Source organism: Ambystoma mexicanum, chromosome 13 (genome assembly GCF_040938575.1).
Source record: "Ambystoma mexicanum isolate Mex_15411 chromosome 13, UKY_AmexF1_1, whole genome shotgun sequence".
Lineage (NCBI taxonomy): Eukaryota > Metazoa > Chordata > Amphibia > Caudata > Ambystomatidae > Ambystoma > Ambystoma mexicanum.
Genome location: NC_090938.1, coordinates 608,483,879 through 608,504,919, shown reverse-complemented (window position 1 = coordinate 608,504,919; position 21,041 = coordinate 608,483,879). Strand labels below are relative to the sequence as shown.

The window sequence follows — 21,041 nt, the reverse complement described above, 5'->3', positions numbered from 1 at the left end:
GAACCCCTTTCTCAGGTGGTCCAAGATGTTCCATGCAGGACCCAAGATTCTGCCCATCCCGTTCCGTTACATTTTTAATAGTCTGTCTAAATGTTCCGACACAAATACACAACAACAGAGGCACTGATATAAAATTTCATTCTGCGAAAAAAGATCACCGCCTGCCTAGAAATAATGCCACCCCACCCCTCCGCCCCCCCCCATGGCAGGGACACTACTGGAGATGTTTAGGCTTCCGTATACGTTGGCGCTTAGGCTTACTGGGAGATTTCTCGCGCTGATGGCATTTTTCCCCAAGCAAAACATCAAAGGAGCACTGAGGGTTTTAGGCATTTAATGAAATGACAGGACACAGAATAACAACCCTAAGCTTCCGGCAAAGGGAGGCGAGTACAGAGGGGCTCTTAGCCTCACACACTTCCAATCAATGAGACATAGTAAAGCATCAGCATCACGACCAAAGGGGAGCCGCCATCTTGCCCTTGTGCCAGTGCCATCCATTACTGATCACGGTGTGAGGCCATGTTAATGTTCCTACAGCCAATGCTACTGGGAGCTGCACGCCCTGGGCTTGCAGATTTTACAGACGAAAATGCCAGCCACTCATTGCTGGACTTTCTCCTCCCCATCGGTCTGGGGTCGGCAACCTTTGGCTCAGCAGACGTTTAGGACTACATCTCTCATCGGCCCTAGCCAGCAAAATAAATGGAGAGGTATCATGGGAGTCGTAGTCCAAGCCATCTGGAAAGCCGCAAGTTGCACGCCCCGGCAATGGAATGTTTCTCCTTCTGGCGAGATGTTTTTGAAGGCGTGTCCTAGATCAAGCTCTTCATTTCATCTCATTTATTTCACTTAAAATACAATTTAATACAAATATTTTATTGCAAAACCATTTAATTGGAACACAATTTCATTATGAAACAAATGTTAGGTATGGCAATAGGAAAGGGATAGAGTCAAATTTAGGTCCACGGTGAGGGTTTTGGTTAAAATAGGGAAGGGTGAGTGTTAAAATCAAGGTTCATATTAGGTTCTGTATTAGGGCTACAGTTAGTGCCAACAATATGACCAAGACCCGGATTGTGATGAGAGTCAATACGGTTATGGCGAGTATAACGATGTTGACATCAGGTGAAAATTAGGGTTAGTTTAGGGTCAGAGTTCAAATTTGTAGTACGTTCGAGACTAGGATAGAGGGTTTGAGTTGGGTTAGGTTTTCAGATACGTTTTTCAAAAAATAAATATTTTAGAAAAATAATTGCAAATATAGCATTGTGAAAGAAACGGAAAATGTCATTTGAAATCAACATGGTTTTTCATTTAAAACATTTTCAGTGAAACTGACATTGCAGTGCAAAATATAGCAAAAGCGGACTTTCACAAAACAAAATGTGCAATGAAATGGCATTGGGGTCGGACTAGTGAGATGAAATGGCATCGGTCCGTTCTGTTTCTATGGTATAGGGCATGGCAATGTTCGTTCGCCCGTCGTGTTGGCAACAGCCCAGCTTGAAAGGCCTTTCGCCTGGAGATGGAGCCGCGCTATGGCCGCTCGGGACATATCACTATCAGCCACCAAAGGACACGTACCGGCCACATCGCCTCCTGCTGGTGGACTCGTCAAGTAGCGCAAGTGCATAAACTCTACAGATCACTCTGGTGATTACAGTATCCCAAGTTCTGTACATGCACAAGCCACTGCGGCCACGTTTCCACGGATATTCAAACCACCATGTGCGTCATTGAGAGGTTGCCAGTGTTTTCAGTAATTAAATGTATGGTTTATTTTCCTAGTGGCCCTCCTGCTCCTTCAAGTGCTGCCAGCTGCCAAGGCCTTGGCATCCAGAGGGTGCCACCATGCGCGTCATTGAGAGGTCGCTAGTGTTTTCAGTAATGAAATGTATAGTTTATAGTAGCCCTCCCGCTCCTTCAAGTGCGGCTATCTGTCAAGGCTTTAGCATCCTGATGAGGGTGTTTTTGTGCTCTCTGCCCACCAGCAGGGCCCAACCAGCACCCAATGGTCAAGCATTCGGCTGCACAGTTAATGAAAGCAGGGGGCTGCAATATATGGGTGATCAGGCATTGCAACTTATGCCCTTGTATTCAGCCTTGCACCTGCAAGGCCTGCCCTTTGGTAGAGTCTGTGAGCTATCTGAAGTTATTGATTTGTTGCACATATACTGCAGGATTTTTGGAGCCTCTCCCTGAAAGGTACACAAGGCGGCGGTTTGTCATTTCTAGGGATTTCCTATAGGTCAAGGGTCATGGGTTCCTTCTCATGATAGCCATTGATGTAGCAATGTTTATTAAAATGAACTCTTGCATCGGAATGCAGATGGGAATTCTGAAATGTTGGTAGTACAGAAACTCACAAAGTCACGCTGTCCAAAACAAGAGTATCGAGACAGACATTTTTGGTGATTTTGAGGCTTTCTCAGAGGTGACCCACGGGTATGCAACTTAACATAGGGATTCCGCTGTCATTGAAATTGCCATGATTCAATTTTAATAATATCTGTCCTACTCAAATATGAATTCCTCTACAATTAGGGTGTTTAATCCCACTATGGTGAGGGTTATTTTACCTTCAAAATAAATAATGATGGCACATCTACACCCACATCCTCACACATGAGCGTCTCTAACTGCTGCTGTCCTGGCATGTCACAAATAAGTCTACAGTTAACAGGGGATGGGCCCATCGGCCCCCAGGAAAGCAAACAATCCAGCCAGTTTTCCAAATTGATGAAAACATGTGCAAATGATCTGCATTGAAATGAACTTTATGGAAATGTTTCTTATACATATTCATTGTGGATATCCTGAAAACCAGACTGGATTTTACTATTCGAGGCGTGGCCGTGCCTGTTGAAAAAGTGATCCACGGGACAGACCTCTAACATTGAAAGCAAGATCCCACCAATTGGGGCAGTCGATGATTCTTCGCAATTTCAAACTAACTCTGAATGTTGGATCTTTGCTTGCTTGACAAAAAGGCTTGAAAAACAATTAGGGATTAATGCCTTCCTTTGCATTAAGGCCATGCTGGATGTTGTTGACACTTTCAGCAGCAAATTGTATGTATATCTGTGCACACTTTTGTCCACTACACCCTACCATAGAAATGAATGGAGCGAATGCACTCAGAGTATTTGGGAAACAAAGACAGTAGATTGCAGTCTTTGCAGCCAGCCACCCATATATGCAGGTGGAAATTAGTCATTGTTCAAGATATACCCAGGGCCTCGTTATAGATTTGCTGGTAACCCGCCAGAAATTCCAGCGCAATATCGACAAACTGACCTACCGTTTGCACCGCCTGATATCCTGGAATCTCTGGGATATTAAAGGTGCCGGAAAGGGTGGTAAATCCCCATGCCATGGACTCCCATAGGACTAGGGATTGCTGTTTTTTGCCGGTGGCTGCCTGGTTTACCTCCAGCTCTTGGCTGGAGTAAAATCAGTGACTCCCACTGGCAAATTTGTAGTTTTGCGGTGCACTAAAAGTGTCATTCACGGAATTACCGGCACTTTTACCAGTACTTTTCCTGCAACGCAAAACTTGTAATGAGGCCCCAAATCTCCATTTTGTTTTCTTTTTTCAGAGAAAGCCTTGGCAACTCTGAACACGGATGGAGTAGGCATTTCCAGCTATAGTCCTCTGGTGCCACCTGCTATGCATTAAGGGCAGTGCATGCTCAAATGTTGTAACTCTGGTCTTTTTTCATTCAGCCTGATTCTAGAACTGGGGAAAAGAGTAAAGGCTTGGTGCCCTAGGGCATAAGTCGAGGGAACACGCGAGTGGACATCACCCGCCTCTATTTTTCAGAAGGCGAATGCCTTCCCTCCTGCCGAAGGCTGGATCTGAACCAACACCTTCAGGATTTGCACGGAGACACTTTCCTACAAGACCAGATGGAGGCCTGATCAGGAGGCCTCAAACATGTGCACCTCTTATACTTTGCCAGCAACATTATACAGTTCTTGTTCCTGTCTGGGTCTCTTTTTCGGGCGCACATGATAAATCTCCCAAGAGGTAAATATGTACTTGTCCTGTGCACTTTCTTCGATTGGGAAGGAAATGTGTATAGTTCACCTTAACATCTGTTCACTTCATGGGATGTCAATTTCCCGGAGACATGTTAATGTGCCCCATCCCCACATTTTTTTAGAACTGGTTCCTTGCTATGCCCCTCAGTTGCTGCTTGCAGTGGATGTGATCATGGCCTCTGTCCTCTCCACTGGGCCTTGGTGCATGCAGCCGCAGGATGTCAGTGTCCATTGCCCTGGCACTGCTTTGCTTTTTAGAGGAACTGCACACAGCATGGCATGTTGGAATCTACAGAGAGCAACACTTAGCCCAGTTCATTGCCTCAGACTTATCAGACAATGCATGGGTAAAGTCCTAAAAAAAAGTCGGGGGCCTGTTTAACATACCTATTGAATGTGGCATCACCAGAAATTAGCATATCAAGGTGCCCTGTGTAAAAAGTGGGGGGCCTCGGTCCACCAGCGTGCAGCCTCGGCTCACAGCAACAGGTGACACAACGGTGGCTGGGCCACAATTCAACCAGATCTGAAACATTGTGTATGCATTTAAAACAAAATGAGAGCATTTTTTGAAACTACTGACCACCCATGCTGGCCATTAGTCAAAACACTTTCTGAATCACAGGAAAGAAGCGACCCAGTTGTCTCCAAGTCCAGTCCTCAAGATCCAGGTCTACTCCATGTTTTCAGGAAAGCCACACCAATTACATGTGCACCTAGCTAAACTAGATCTGAGGTATGGACCTAGTTCGTAGACATTCTGAACAGCTGGCGCGTTTGGTTTTGAGGATCGGACTTGGAGAACTCTGGCGCAAACTCATCGGTAAGGCTCAGCCCCAGCCCAACCACTGGGACCTTTCACCAGGCGGTGGGACAGGCTGCTGGAGCTTCTCCTTGCTAAAGGGGTTCTTCCTGCTCCCTGTGGTGTTACCAAGATGTTTGAAACAAAATAGCCTCTTTTGCTTGAACTGACAGGAAGAGTGCTCCTGCCCGACAATGTGCAAGTCAAGTTGCCAATGTTATGCTGCTTTGGGACTTAGCAAGGCACAGAATGGCCAGGGCTTTATTACGCTGCTGCACGGGCATGGGATTTGGAAAGGAAATCCTCCTGATCAGACATGCCAATAACAATCCAAATGATCTTGGGCAACTCAACGGTACTCATGTCATTTGGGAAGGATAAAAGGCGGAGTCAAGCATGCCAGGGCTTCAGGTTTGCACACAGGGCATTGCAACAGACGCTTGTTTGCCAGTTTCATTGGTACCCAAACTTTTTTATGCGCAGCCCCACTTGAGTAAAAATGTGTTGACAGCCCTCTTCAAATATAAGGGTCTTATATGTTTTGTTGCAGGCAGTCACCTTTCTACCTTTTTAAAGAGCGTTGTGCCCCCACACTCCTCTCTTGGACATCCCGTTGACCACCCACTCCACTGGGGGGAATCCCTACAAGAGCACAGCTTTAAACTGTTTGTTATGTTTACCGTCCCCCGAAAAGTGCAGCAAAAATGGGCAGGCCTTTGCCTTCATTTTCTGGCTCAGGGTGAACATTGTGCGGGAATATTTAGCCCCCGATTTAACCCAACAGCGGGTTTGCAGACATTGAGATTTTTGTTGTTTTCCCTCCCCATCCAGAGTCTAGGTTTCGGGGCGAGTTGTGCTAAGGGATGGTTTGTGGACGTGGCAGGGTTGTGCGGGCATCTTATCTTGCCTTACCAACGTCCTACAACTGAGTGCATAGATTTGAGAAACAAGGACTGGGGTAAAAATAGGGTGAACCAGGGGGACGTAATTTCACCAAAACGCCAGGGGTAGCGGAAGTGACATCACATGACCCTTGACCTCTGATGACATCAGAGTAAGTGATCTCATTTGCCTCAGCCTAAAGTGACATCATGGGAAGCGATAGAACATGACCTTTCACCCCTTTAATGAGTTTAGCAATTATTGTATAGAATTCCAGAAAGACAAATTATTTGTTATTCCTATTCTTTCTTATTTAGGGTCACTGCTCAAAGTGTTACACTTGTGGAACCCCCTTTTTTTGTAAGGGGCCTCAATAAAAATTCCAGCCACTCCAGAAACAAAGAGCCTCAGGGCGCTGGCCACAGCCCAGGAGCTTCAGTGTAAAAAAAAAACAAAGAAAAAAAGAATCTTTTTTTTAGGGGTAGCAAGGGAGACCACAGGGGTAGCAAGGGAGACTTCAAGGAGAAGTAGTTCCCCCAGGAGCCAGAAAGACCTCCGGCACGAGAGCATTTATTGAGATGATTCACAAGGGCCCACCTTAGTCCCTTTTCTCTGTTAGGTGCAGACTGCATTTCTTCATCTACGGCTGGCAGAGCTGGGGAAGGAGAGGTAGACGGCATAATAAGCGGGACACCTACCCCCAGTCCACTTTTCTAGATTCTAAATAAAAATACACACAGCAAATAATGTCAACAGTTTGGGGGTATTGCTTGCGCCGCTCTCTTCTTGAGTGGGATTTTGTCGAGCGGACCCGATTCTGCTGATGAGTTCTGAGAGAAGTCTGGTTTGGGGCATGCAGTAGGGTGGAGGTAATCTGAAAGGAGCCATCATTGTGGGGTTAGGGGAATGCTGGCAATCCCCCTGCGTGGCCATCGTCCGGGCTCAATCCAGAGGTGCCAGAAGGGCACAGTCTCGGAGGATTTTCCCACTACCCTTCCTTGTGCCCACCTCCACAGTATCTATGTCAGCAGGACCCGCTGTCACTTCCTGCCTCCGTCTCCGGGATGGCTTCCAGTGTGGATCGTGCCCGGAAGAGATCAGGGGAGGCAGAGACATTTTTCCCAATGCCACAGGATTGCCCGGCGTAGTGGATCTGCCTGAGGTTGTCCAGTGCTTCGCTCTTTGCATGTTTCAAGAGGTCGGCTTGGCCCTGCAAAAGAAAGTTAAAACAAAACAGGTCAGATTGCACCAGAACAATGAAAGTGAATTGTTCTCACTCACTTTGAAGACGGTACATTATGTAAAGCAAAGCCCGAAGGAGGAGTGAGTTTCAAAGGGGCATTTTTCTATCTCACCTACTGGAAGCTATCATAGTCAAATTAGGCACTGATCCTCAGTGCCCTGCACAAAGCATCTCACCATGATCACACCTGGAATCCCACCGCTGCCACCATATAATGACGTGCGAGTGGCTAAGCCGACCTCTATTTAAGAGACACAAGCTAACCATTTGCTCTCATTGAAGACCAGTATTTTATCAGCATGGGATGTTCTGTACCAGGAGTGAGGAGATGCTTGAAAGGCTCCAGGTAGACAACAAAACAATGCAGAGCATGAACATGAAAATCAATTACTTTCTGAATGCCTTCAACACTCAGAGTAACTTTCAGCCTAAATAAATGGGATGAATCTATCTGCCCCCATTGTTAACAGGATACAGTGGCTCTAGTGCATAGCAAGAATGTACTTTGGGTGTTTTTTTAAAATCCCTAAGTGCCTTCATGGCTCCACTCCCACTTACATCTAACAATGGATCATAGCTGTGTCGCCAATAAATCATTATGCTGCGCTGTCCCCTACAGTTTCACACACTCCCATCCAAATGTGTCACTAAAAGGGACAGAAGCACCACCATCCAAACTCTTAAACTTTGAAACAACCTCCCACTCATGATGAAATAATTCCACCCCAGCTGCTTGATATCTTAACTCAATTACATAATGACACACGTGAGAGTACAACTAGGCCAAAGTGGTGAACTCTCAAGACCAATAAAAACAGAGCATGGTGTAAGGCAGGGGTGCATTCTAGCAGCACCCCTTTTTAACTGGAATATTTCAGACGTAGGAGAAACCCTCAAGAAAGCTTAATTTATAGCCCCAAAAATAGCAGTGCAACAAAATGTGTGGATTGTGTATGCAGATGACATACTATTAGTATACAGGACAACAATCGGCTTACAAAGATGAATTAATAGTTTCTGTGAATATGTTAAATTGAACAGCCTATCAATGAATCCAACAAAATCTAACATACTATGCTACAATGGAAAAAAAATCAAGAAAGCAGATTTTACTTGGAAAATTGACTTCTCTACAATAGTAGTCACTCCGCGAATAAAATACTTGGGCTTCAACCGCATTGGACCAACAGAACGTAAGATCTCAAAGACCGTTCTTTGGGCAAGAGTAATTCAATAAATAGGGCAAATGAAATATATTAAACAAAAATACTGTCGATTCACTTACAAACCTGTAGTTGAATTTAACACCAGTAAAGTTGTTCCAGCTATAATATATGGTGTAGAAATATATAATCAACGAGATAAATTGCAATTGTGTAAACTGGAGGGAAAGATCTGGAAGAAGGTGCCCTCATTGCCAACTTGTGTTCCCCTGAGTATCCTACGCTTTGAACTAGGACTGAATTCCATTATGTCCCTTGTACAGAAGAAGAAGCTACTTCTGTTTCGTAAACTGAAGATCAACATGGCCGACTCTTTATATGCGGTAATAGGACAACACATGAAGAATGGGACTGGAAAAAGTTTCCACTGCTTCGCCCAACAGTGTCAACAATTAACGACCAACTATGAAATAACAACAGAAATGCTGATATTACATCCAGATAAAGCAAAAAACAACATTCTAGATATTAATTGGGTGAAGACATGCGATGACCGAGGAAACTACAGAATAACAAAAGAAATTAGTATGGAATGCAAATCAAGGGGTGAATTACCATTCTACTTATAGCAATGCCCAGACAGACGCGTTAGCAAATGATGTATGTGATGTCGCTTTAATCTGTTACACACGGGAGAGGCTTTACACCTCCGAGGCCAACAAGAAAATGCGACCCGCAGGCAATGCGACCTGCAGACAATGCGACAAGATCCTCACGAATTCCTAAAACATCTTATGTCATACTGTCCTGCTCTTCGGAGCAATCGGGAAGATAGCATTGCATGTTTTACGCTTCGTTATAGACATTTAGACAATGAGAGTGTATGGTGTTATATGCTACAGGGAAGACCTACAAAGTTCATCAGAATTGTGCAATATTTATAAAAGTCAAAAGTCATAAAATGAAATGACTCTGCTCCATTTTGTAGTCTTCTTAAGCATCTTCTCATTCTTATTTTTTATCGTAAAAATGTTAAATGTTTTATTTTAACCATGTGATTTAGATTAATGTTTCAGAATGTAATGCATTTTCTCTGCTTTTTGTGAATGTATAAAGTTTAATTTAAACTATTTTACAATATAAAATAAATAAAAACAAATGATGAAACACCCACACACTCCTCCCCTTCATGAAAACTCGTGTCTGGCTGCTCTATTGCCTTACTTAGCTGATTATGGCGGTAGGTGGCAGGGAAACAAGTACTCCAATAGAGGATTGGACCATTCCTCAGCTAGAAAAGCTTGTTCCAGTTGAAAATAAAATCAGGAGGCTGTTCCCTAGAAACAGTCACACGCCTCCCCTTTTGGATGTCTGTGTGAGAAGGGGCCCTCCGCCAGCTTCGTATGTATGTGCCTAACTGTGAAGCAGCAGAGCATTGTACATCAAGGGGCCACAGTGATAGAATACAATAATATTGATGCAATCAAAAGGATAAACTATTAAGGGTGCACTTAGATGGTCACGGTAAGAGGCTGATGCAGGATTACAGGCTGGAGATATAGGTCAGAGAGGTAAAGGTGGATCCATTCTGGATTAAGATCTTGATGGCTACGCAGCTGCGCCTCTTCTGAAGCTATGCTCCTGTGTGTTTCACATAATCTGCCTTCCCAACTGCTCTGCTGGGTTCATTGATTTGCATCAGCAATTCCATGCAATGCCTTCTTATGCTATGAGAGAGGAAGCCAAGTGTGTTCCCATTTAATCCCGCCACCAGAAAACCCGAGGTCGCAAGTTATTAAACAACTCCTGCCAAATTGTTCATAGCTTTTCCTATGCTAATCCCACCAGAAGACCACAAAGGCACCAAGTCATTAGGCAACAAGCCCACATTTTTCCAGCCATTTCCTATGGTAGAGTTTACTAGCTTCCAGAGGCAACTCTGGGTAGGATTTGTCTGTGTTTCCCTACAGGTTAGCACACTTCATCGTAGTCACTAGCTTTGATATTCAATACACCTAGCTAATATTTAAACAGGAGAAAATATCTCCTCAACAGAGAATAATTTACTGTACTGGGGGTCCACAGCATAAACAAATGTGCGCCAGTTGTTCCTCAAATATTTCAGCGGGCCGCCTAAATGGACGGAGAGAACACTGAAGTAAGAAGGCCATTACAAGGAGCTCCCTACAAAGAGTTCAGGGTGACCGGAGTTCCCCACGGGGGCAGGAAAGGGAACAGGCCCACAGATACCAGGGGAGCCATCAGCCACAATAACGCACAGGCACCCGGCAACAGAAGCGGATGCTGCCATAGGAAAAAGGACTCATCTGCCCTGTCCATGGATCCAGAACCTTTGCAATGCATATGAAAACAACAGGTTGCTGCTGAGGTTGGGATGGTCTGATCGGTGTAAAAGGCCTTTATTTATAAATTAGAACTCAATCTCACTTTGAAAGTGGTAGCAGCAGGGAAAGGGGTAAATGGAGGGGAGATGAGTGGCGGTCCAGTGGACGTCATCGGGGAACACATTTTGAATCAGGTATCTGAGGGGTTAAAAGCCCTACCGACATGCTTGTTTAAAAGTGCAGTTAGACTGGCTGGTTGAACTCGAGTTTAGTGAATGTTCGAACATTCTGTTGAAATGTCATCTTGGAAAATTAAATATTAGCATCAGTGTAATAACATAAAATGCCGGTCTTCGATTCGCAAAAGAAACATTAAGTTAAGTGAAAGAAAACACAATTTTAATATGGGAACGCAATATTCTGTCTTAAGAGTTCATCCTCATGGTTGCACTTCTCAGTGAGACACGAGCTGGCAGCGCTGTTATGAGTTGTTGCCGCTGCCAAAGAGGGTGACACTGGTAGATCACAACACCAGTTAGGCAGCAAGAGCACAGCACACATTTCGTTTTTACTCATAACATGTTTTAAGTACATTTCCTTTAACTTCTAGTCCAAAAAGGCCCTTAACTATGTGACTTACATATTTAAACACAGGCATATGTCTATGATGTTGTTTCATATTATTGGATAAATGATCATTATTTGAAAATCAAATCAGATATTAAGCACATGATGCCCTTGCTGGGAATGTACATTACAAACCAAAAAATAATATATTTAAACATGGAAACATTAATCTAAATACACGCTGCATTTAAATGTGCTTTTCAAAAATGAACTTATCTCGGGTTTAGTTAACTTCATGCACCTGGGAAGCAGTGTAATTAGTTCAGTGCATGTTCGGTTATGTTAGGTTGAGGTTCTGTTATTTTTGTATAGTGCCTCCTGCACTATTTAATGGTATTGAAGCGCCGTCTCCATTTCGTCGTGGATGCCAGTCTTGCTGTAGAGCGCACATTGCAGCTTAACCGGTGGTTCTGCACTTGCATTAATCAGGCGTTCAGAACCGTGGACTCCCCAGATGTTTTATACTACAATTCCCATCAGCCCAAGACAGCTTAGTCCACGGTGAAAGGGCATGGGAGTTGTAGTCCAAACTCTCAAGAGAGCCCCATGTTGCAAACCCCTGGCATAAACGATTATGGGAAGAATAATGGTACAGACGTGTTAATGATAGACGTTTTGTTTAACGACACAATAGCTCTAAAAAAGCAACTGCTGTAGCTGCTCTATTTCCAGTAACTAGAGTCCACCCCCATGGTATAGAGCGCTATATGAGTGCTATCAGACAATGGGAAAAGGATGATCATAGTCCCAAAATTCCATGGCTGTTAGCCTGCTGCAATGAGTGTTTGACACATTTCATGCAGAGGCCAAAAAAAGAATTCATGATGTGCTTCTCCATATATCCACTAGATGGTAGCACCGTCCATTTGTTAATCAAACAAGAAGCTTCTCGGCTGTATGTTTTCTCTGGTTCTGGCGCGGGATGTATTTCAAAATGAAAGTCAGCGGTGCCCCCTAGGTTTCGGCGATAGAGAGAGGGGGAACAATTGTACTGTCTGTGACACCAGTGAATACCATTTTACTACTTTGCCGACTGCAGGAGGGCGTATCAGGAAGTGAAAGGGGCCCCAGGCGCGCTTCTGTAACGAGAGTGCTGCTGGCCCCTGGGGAACTCCACAATTACCCACAAGACGTTTTGATTCACAGGAACCAATGTTGGCCACAGTTTGAGTGCACCCAACAGTGATGACGTGTACAATGTTGTGTACGCCTTACGTCTCGCAACGCAGCGACGTAAGGCGCTAATAATAAAAGGCCCGCCCTGCCACGACGAGTGGAGGAAGCCGTTGAGAAGTACCTCGCAGATCACGGAACCGGGCTGGGAGCAGAAGACATCAAGGAGTGCACAAGCTCTGAGGTAGCAGGACTTGCAGAAAAGCTGGCGAACGGCAAGGCACCGGGGAGCGACAGAATAACCAACCTGGCAATCAAGAACCTCCCACCGGCATCAATGGAACATCTCACAGAGATCGTCAATGCATGCATGAGGCTCCAGCACTTCCCGAGTTCCTGGAAAGAAGCAAGGGTCATCGTTTTTCCAAAGGCCGGCAAACCACTGAGGGATCCAGCAAACTACCGCCCCATCAGCCTGCTTTCTGGATTATCGAAGCTCCTGGAGAAGGTCCTCCTCGCTCGACTCAGCGACTTCACCTCCGAAAGAAATCTACTAGCAAAGGAACAGTTTGGATTTCGAAAGGAGCATGCAACGACTCATCAGCTACTGAGAGTGGTGGACACCATCAGCCACGGATTCAACATCAAGAAGTCCACAGGAATCGTCTTCCTGGATGTAGCCAAAGCATTCGACCAAGTCTGGCACAAGGGACTGCTGCACAAGATGATTGGCCTGGGATTTCCGAACTACCTGGTGAAGACGATTGCAAGCTACCTGGGAGGCCGCACCTTCCATGTCGCCATGTGGTCTGAGATGTCCTCTTCACATCCCATCCGAGCAGGCGTGCCACAGGGATCGAACCTCGGACCCTTCCTGTTCAACCTCTTCACCAACGACATCCCGACAGATCTCCACAAGACGAACCTGGCGCTGTATGCAGACGATGTTGCAGTCATCTCCCAGTCATTCAGCGAAAAGGAAGTGGCGAAGAACCTGCAAGCTTCATTGGATACCATCGCAAAGTGGTACAGCGACTGGCGGATAGAGCTCAACACCAGCAAGACAACTGCAACGCTGTTCACCAGAAAGAAGATCAAGGAGCACCCACACATCAGCCTCAACGGGGAGACCATCAAATGGGAGAGCAGCAGCCGCTACCTCGGTGTGACCCTGGACAGCAAACTCAACTGGGAAAGCCACATCGAAAATACTCGGCAGAAGGCAACAGGAAAGATGGCAGCGCTGTACCCACTCCTGAAGAGCAAGTCCATGCCCCTCCGGACAAAGATCAACGTCTACAAGGCGATCATCAGACCAACCCTGACTTATGCCTCACCAGCATGGACGACCTGCCATGAGCGACACTGGAAGAGTCTTCAGATAGTCCAGAACAAGGCCCTGCGGATATCATCTGGAGCTCCAATCTTCACAAGGATAGCAGACCTTCACAGAGACCTGGACATCGAGATGTTGGATGAACATCTAGCGAAGCTGAGTAAGAACTTCTGCCAAGAACTGGATCAGAACCCGAACCCTCTGATCAGAAGACTCACTGCCACCACTGCAAACCCCTTCGACCGCTACCCGTGGCCCATCACTGCGAAGACCCTGTGAAACCAGCCCTACTGTGACAAGACCACACAGACCAAGAAGAATACAAACCCACGACTACACACTCAACCCGAGAAGATGGAGTAATGAGGCTCAAGCCTCGGTATCCAAAAAATCACCGCTGATGGATAAAAATCTATCAGCAAGAAGAAGAACAAGCGCTCGAGGGAGGCAGTTCCAGGCGAGATCTCCACCACGCGAGTACGTCTGAATTACTGTGCTCCCCGCCAGGCCCATTCCCTGGAGCCTCACATATTCTCTCATCCGCCGACCCAACGGCATGAGAGAACTTTACATACCCTTATCCAGCATACTGAATCGGGCGAGACGGCCCAGAAGGATGGCGTGGTCGCTGCAGTGTGTGGGACAGATCCTGCGAATTCAGTGTTCCAGCACCGCCGCCGTCTACCACCCCTCCTACGTCACCCAGAATAACACCAGTGACACCGTTTTCGGGGGAATCCCTGAGTGGGTCCAGGATTACTGTTCCCTCTGCATAATCCTTCTTCCCGCTCGGGGTAACTCTACTTTTTAGTAATTTACTGAAAAGGGGGAGGCGAGGTATTGGTACAAAGTGAACTGGATCAAAAGGCGCAGCAGTGCCGCATGCATGCATGCATTGCTGCGGTACCACACTGCCGAGTGTGAGCTTTCAATCAATATTAGCTGTTGTATTTGGTGCAGAAATGTTTGGCGTGGTTTGTCAGGCAGGGACCCTGGTGTTTTTATTTTATTAGTATTTCACAATCCTGCTGAGAAAGAGGCGTGAGGTTTGCCACTTGGCTTCAGGGAGCCTTCATTTCACCTGCAGGAATACCGGCGCAGGGATTGGGGAGGCCTGCATGTGCTGGGGCGCGGGGTAATAGGGCAATGCCCAGGGGCGTAGCCAGGATTGTCTAACAAGTGGGGCCTGAAGCCAATGTAGTTGGGCCCACCACAGTGACATTAACATCTGTAAATGCCTACACAGTGCTGCTGAGTGGGCATTTACAGATTCTGGGTGGACCTTTCCCACTCAGGCCCTACCCTGTCTACGCCTCTGGAATGCCTGAAGTGCAGGACAAGCATGCTAGTGTGGGCCAAAGTGGGCCAGACATTCGATCCAAAGTGGGCCAATCTGCTCAGTCACTTCTCTGCATTGCTGGCCATTTTGACCAGTGTTACTGAAATAGTATTCTTCATAATGTGGCATTTGCAAAACATTTTACCAACAACTTTCCCTTTGGTAGCTCTCAAAATGTCTGCCATGAAAGGAATGAATTGCCGTTTGCAACCGCGGGCCTCTTTTTCATTGGTCCCCAGGCACATGTGATGCCCAGGTCCGTCTCTGCGGGGGCGGGGGGGGGGCGCTCCTTAATTAGATTTATTCTGGTGGTCTCCACTTTGGTGTGAAAACAATGACAATGTCCTTCCACAGCTGAAGTGAAGGAGTAATGGTGTGGGCACGTGCTGTGCCAGGCTTGAGTTCCAGGGGAAACTCTACGTTTGTCGGCCACATCAAGGGGTCTTTGAGAGGGGGGAGGGGTGGGGGGGAGCTATGGTGAGGGCAAAAGGCTCCACGAGGTGTTTGTGGTGGTCAGATGTTGAAGTGCGCTTCATGCGACTCCTCATTGCAAGGTCGGGATCCAGTCCCCCCCCACTCCCACACGAGGGTGCATTTTGATGGGAAAGCTTTAGTTGGTGGTGTGGTGCTTGTGCAGCATATGGTGGGCTAGTTGCATTTTGGCAACTATGGCTCTAATTATACACTTGGCAGATGTTTTTCCACCCGATTTCTGAATGCGGTAATTACCATTACCAAGTGTGGAAATCTCAGGGCAGCTGAAAGGTTATCTAACTTTACTACCCTGAGCTGTAACTCATGCAGAGAATGCACCCGGGAGTTCTGAACCATTCACAGAAGGATCTGTATTTCCCCTCCTGTGCATTACATTCATTTATTTATTTATTTAGTATTACACAGTCATTTTATTGACTTTTAATGCTAGCACCAATCACAAACCCATTTTCATCCAATGCGTTGAAACAATCATTACAGTCATATGTCCATTTTAAAATTCGACAATCAAAATGATTGCATACATTTTTCGCCATAGCAAAGTCCCTCATGACTGCCACTTAAAGACAGTGGCCCTCATTACGACCCTGGCGGAAATCGAAAAACGATGGCGGAAATGCAATACCGCCATCGAATAGCGCTCGGTGCGATTATGACCCGTCACCGTAAAGTACGATGCCATTAGCGACACCGTAGTGAACGCCAACGATAACTGCACCAAGTACGCGCACGCGCGCCATGCCAAACCGTAATTACCACCATGGCGCAACGGTACGCGAATTCCGACCCTAGCGGACATGTACCTAACGCCATCAAGCATGGCGGAAAGTACCATTCCGCCATGGTGAGAAGTACGGCATCGCGAATCAACCGTAAACGGCCCTACTGAGTGCCTGTACACCACTCCCTGGCCACATTGCACAACTCCTCGTAGGTGCAATGAAGTCACACAATGCAACCAGTGAAATGTACAAGTCACCCATGCATGCCAACGAACAAATGAATCCAGGGGCTCCAAGTGCCTTGTGAGTGGGCATCCATATCTGCCATGGCACCATTGCCGCACTGATGCAGCACAGGCATGTGAAGGTCCAAGTACAGCAACATGAGCAGAAAAATGAGACAAACAAAAACAGAATAGAAATTTACTGCACCACAAAACCACCAAGGGCCATACAGCCATTAGGTCATGACTCCAAAATACATTCCAGTATTGTGGGCTGCATCCGCAATAAATGACCAGCTTCTGCTTGTGTGACGCCCTGTTCCATCATGGTACACAGGGGCTACATTCACGTCCAAAAAGGCAACACGGAAGCGCCTAGAACCGCAGGGCCATCCCATTAGGTAGGCACTAGTCCAGCAGAAAGGACGATATGTTGCTCCTAGCCACTAGCACTGCGTAAGGGCATGTGGCCCATTGGCGATCGTCCCATAAGATCGTAATGGTGCTCCACTGATTGACACGAAGCAGCAGGTGTCGGGAGTAAAAGCCATCTGCAGGAGTGGCATACAGATGGCAGCGGCAAAAGGGGAGGAGATACCTGTCACCCAAATGAAATGAAAAAGAATAGTATGGCCATCAGAACTACATTTGTATAACTCACTTCAATGATCACACTAAATCTACAGCCATATGCATGCTAGCCCACTCAAAAGGATTATACCCACCCAAAAATCACTTGCGAATCACAACCATAAAAATCGAGGTGAAAACACCATTACAAACGAGTGTTTGTGTGCATGCGTCTGTGAAGACAGAATCCATTAGATGGGATTAGTAACGTGCATAGACACAAGTGCCTGAAGGGGCGTCGAGACAGAGAGGGTCCAACAAGGGCAGAAAGACGATGGTCCCACTATGGCAGCTCTGCATGACATAGCGCAGGGGAGGTGGATAGATTCCAAAAAGCCCTGTACATGGCAAACTCTCCATCAAATCATCTGTCCATGCATCCATGCATCCATACATCATTCCCTCATCCCGGTATGAAAACGCCTGATTATTTACTCACATCACATTCGAAACTTCCATGGAGTCTGTGCGTAATGCAGTCTGCAAAATCCACTGTTCTCCAGCCCGGAATTCTAGTGTTGTGAAGTAACATGTATTTGGGAACGTCCTGCCTTTTTGTCCACTACGCTATTGCGCATCCCATACTATTCATATCAATCATAGCATTCTCGCCATGGCCCCTGTCCCAAGGACATTAAACAATAGAACGTTATATTTGCAGTCAGACCTGTGGGCGTCTCCTCGCCGCTAGCTGAAAACCGAAAGCGCTGTCCTTCGAATTCCACATTTGCAACATCACGTCGAAAAGGCATCTGTGACCGCTTGAAATCACAAAATCATCCATGTAGTGCGGCAGTGTGTGAAAATGGCAACTGGCTTCACTCACAAATGGGACGCCCCGCCCGTCGGTGAACCTCGGTACGGTGCTCGCCCAAAGGGGATTGCAGCTGGCACAGGTGGAATGAATCACCACAGGTGGAGGCTATACAGCCTGAAAACACATAAATTGCACACCCAACCCCCTCCCACAACCACACCCACTCCAAAATGCTACCGGCAGGACTAGCGATGTTGGCCCTGGGGGACCTGATAGCACTGCAAGTACTCCAACTTCAAGAAGAAGACGAACACCAACTACTACAACAACCGGCCGCACAGAGGAGACGCAGGAGGAGGAGGAGGGCAAGACAGGGCCAGCAAGGCCCACCAGCACAGCCACTACCACCACGCAGGCAGCCCGCAATCCCACGCCTCCGAGCTCATCCGTTCAACCTTACTGATGAGCAGATCCACACCCTCTACCGTTTGGACCGGGACACCATAACCGCCATTGTGGACATGACACAGGCTGACCTTGTCAGCATGATAGATAGCCCAACCGCCATCCCACCCCTACTGAAGGTGGTGTCTGTACTCCACTTCCTGACCACAAGCACCTACCAGCACACAGTCGGACAGTTGCATGGCATTTCACAGCCACTGTTCTCACGGACACTATTGCAAGTGCTCGATGCCCTCCTGAAGCACGCAGACGACTACATCTCTCTACCACGCTCGGAGCAGGAAATTACGAACACAAAAGTGGGATTCCATGCACTTGGCGGCATACTGGGTTGCATTGGTGCCATCGACTGCACCCATGTGGAATTGGTCGTCCCACATGCCATGGAGGCCCAGTACCGCAACCGAAAACAATTTCATTCTCTTAATGTACAAATGGTGTGTGACTCCAACAGGATCATTACACATTGTTGTGCCCGATTTCCTGGATCAACCCATGATTCTATGGTCTTGAGGAACTCTACAATACCACGCTACATGGAGCGACACGCAGGGAACAGATCCTGGCTACTCGGTGAGTCTCATTTCATGCATGATAATGTGGGGTATGTGATGCGGCAATGACCTGGCAGGAAGGGGGGGGGGTGCGTACGTAGCAATGTCATTCCACAAACATCCTTTATTGTCCACATACAGGTGATGCCGGGTATCCACTGAAGAGATGGCTCCTTACACCACTCCAGAACCGACAGAACCAGCATGAGGAGGACTACAACCATGCCCACTCACGTACCCGTGTAGTCATAGAACAGGCATTCGGCCTACTGAAGACTCGTTTCCGCTGCCTCAGCAGGTCTGGCGGGGCACTCCTGTACCGCCATGTGAAGGTGGCAAAGATGGTCATGGCATGTGTCATGCTACACAACATGTGCGTACGTAGAAATGTGCCCATGCCCCCTGACGCAGAACTGCAAGCACCTGAAGATGGTCATGATGAGGGTGGGGATGTGGCAGCACCTCAAGGAGTCCGCGAGGCACAGGAGGGCCGTGACATTCGTCAGATTCTCATAGATTCATGCTTCTAGCACTCACGCCTGGTGGCTGATACATGTACACGGGACTTGTGGCACTGTGTGTGTCTGGAACATGCACAATATGGACTGTACGCCTATAAAGGCCTCGTACACAAAGATCAATGTCCACACATCTCATTGGATGATTGTGCAATGTTTATAGCATATGTGAAATTATGTTACACACCCCATCGACCCGCCACCCAAGTGAGCCCAACACCCCCCCTCCACCCTCCTACCTCCCCCCCGAACACCAGTGTCCAAAGATGCTCATTGTCAGTGGGCAGACGCTATTGCAAGCCCCCTCTCCGGGTATCAGGGGCACCCCTGCCTGTGGAGCGCAGGTTCCTCCCAGATCTACGTTGGGGGCTGCGCTGGACGGAACTTGCAACGGATGATGTCTCTGCCTGCTCACGTCCATGCATGTCCCTAAGGGTTTGTGAGAGCTCAGTGAGCACACGGCGCACAGCGGCAAGTTCAGCACATACGTCTTTGGACGTCGCATGCAGTTCCCCCCTCAGGCTCTCGGTGCTTCTCTCCATTTGTACTCTCAGGCTCTCGGTGCTTCTCTCCATTTCTGCCCTAAGCGTCTCAGTTGCTGTTTCTATGGCTGCCTTAGTACCCCCACATTCATCAGCATGGTCCTTGAGGAGCGTGGCCAGTTGCTGCTGTTGCACGATCACCTGGTCGAGGGACTGTTGCCTCTGCTGTGCCATGGCCATTTGCGGTGGTGTCACAGAGGGGCTGGTCACCTCATGTTGCCTTGCCACAGGGCTTGTGGGGGATGGCCAGTCGTCGTCTTGTGGGTGCCCCTGCGTGGTATCCTCATGGTGTACGGGATGAAACAAACAGGGGGATTGAGACAGGTCATGGATGGATCTTACTTCGACATCCCCGTCTTCTGTGTCGGAGCATGCTGCCATTAATGGAGTGTCACCTATGGTGCTGCTGCCACCAGAGGCAGTGCCTTCTGTGGCATCCATTGGGGGGACCTGTGGTGGTGCTGTTGTGGGCATGCTGGCTGCTGGGGTGCCTGTTGATGTTCCCTCCTGTGTGCTGCCACTTGATTTGTGCTGCTGCCGTGTCTTGATGCGTGCAGCTGAGGTGGAGGGTCTTTGGCCGTTGGTCTTGGCCCTCTTTGCAGGTGTGCTGGTAGGGGTGTCCTGGAGCTCGTCGTTTGAATCGGACCCTGTGGTGGAGTAAAGGAGGGCGAGCGTTATTAATGGGTCTGTTGAAATTGGAATGGCAATGTATCACATGCATTGGGGTGGTGCCTGAGGGTGATTTGGGTCGGGGCCTTGGAGGTGGTTTCATTTTTGTGTGGATTGAGGATGCAGTTGTTTTGCAGCCTGCAGTTAGGGTGTGCCTGCTGCACGTGTAGAGGGTGTTTTTAGGGTTTTTAATTATTTATGTATTTAATGTGAGTTTTAAAGTGCGCTGTCAGGCCAATGTATGTGGACGTTCTCCTGGACATGTGTTACTGTTGCACTATGTGGACACATGGTACTTCACATGATTGGACATTGTGGATTTGGCATTGTATTAGTTGGCCCACCTACCGGATTCTTCGGATGTCTGCACTCCTTTCTCCATCCCTCCGACTCCCTCTATACTCTCCATTCCAATGGTGGAGGCACAGATTTCTTCCCAGGGGGTCAACTTGATGGGTGATTCCGATCCTCCCCCGGTAGCTGTGGCAATGTTGCGATTGGCGGATAGTATGCTCCATACGCGTATCCGCAGGTCGTCCCATCGCTTTCTGCATTGCTGTGGGTT

General features: G+C 47.5%; 1 protein-coding gene across 1 annotated transcript in view; it reads right to left on the bottom strand.

Annotated features, from left to right (window-relative positions):
- Positions 1 to 317: 317 nt before the first annotated feature.
- LOC138521543 (inactive phospholipase C-like protein 2) overlaps positions 318 to 21,041 on the bottom strand; it is a 639,517-nt gene continuing 618,793 nt past the window's right edge. The window contains exon 6 of the mRNA XM_069634464.1: positions 318 to 6,944. Within this exon, the coding sequence (XP_069490565.1) occupies positions 6,759 to 6,944 (186 nt within the window). The 3' untranslated portion in view covers positions 318 to 6,758. The remainder of the gene's footprint in view (positions 6,945 to 21,041) is intronic.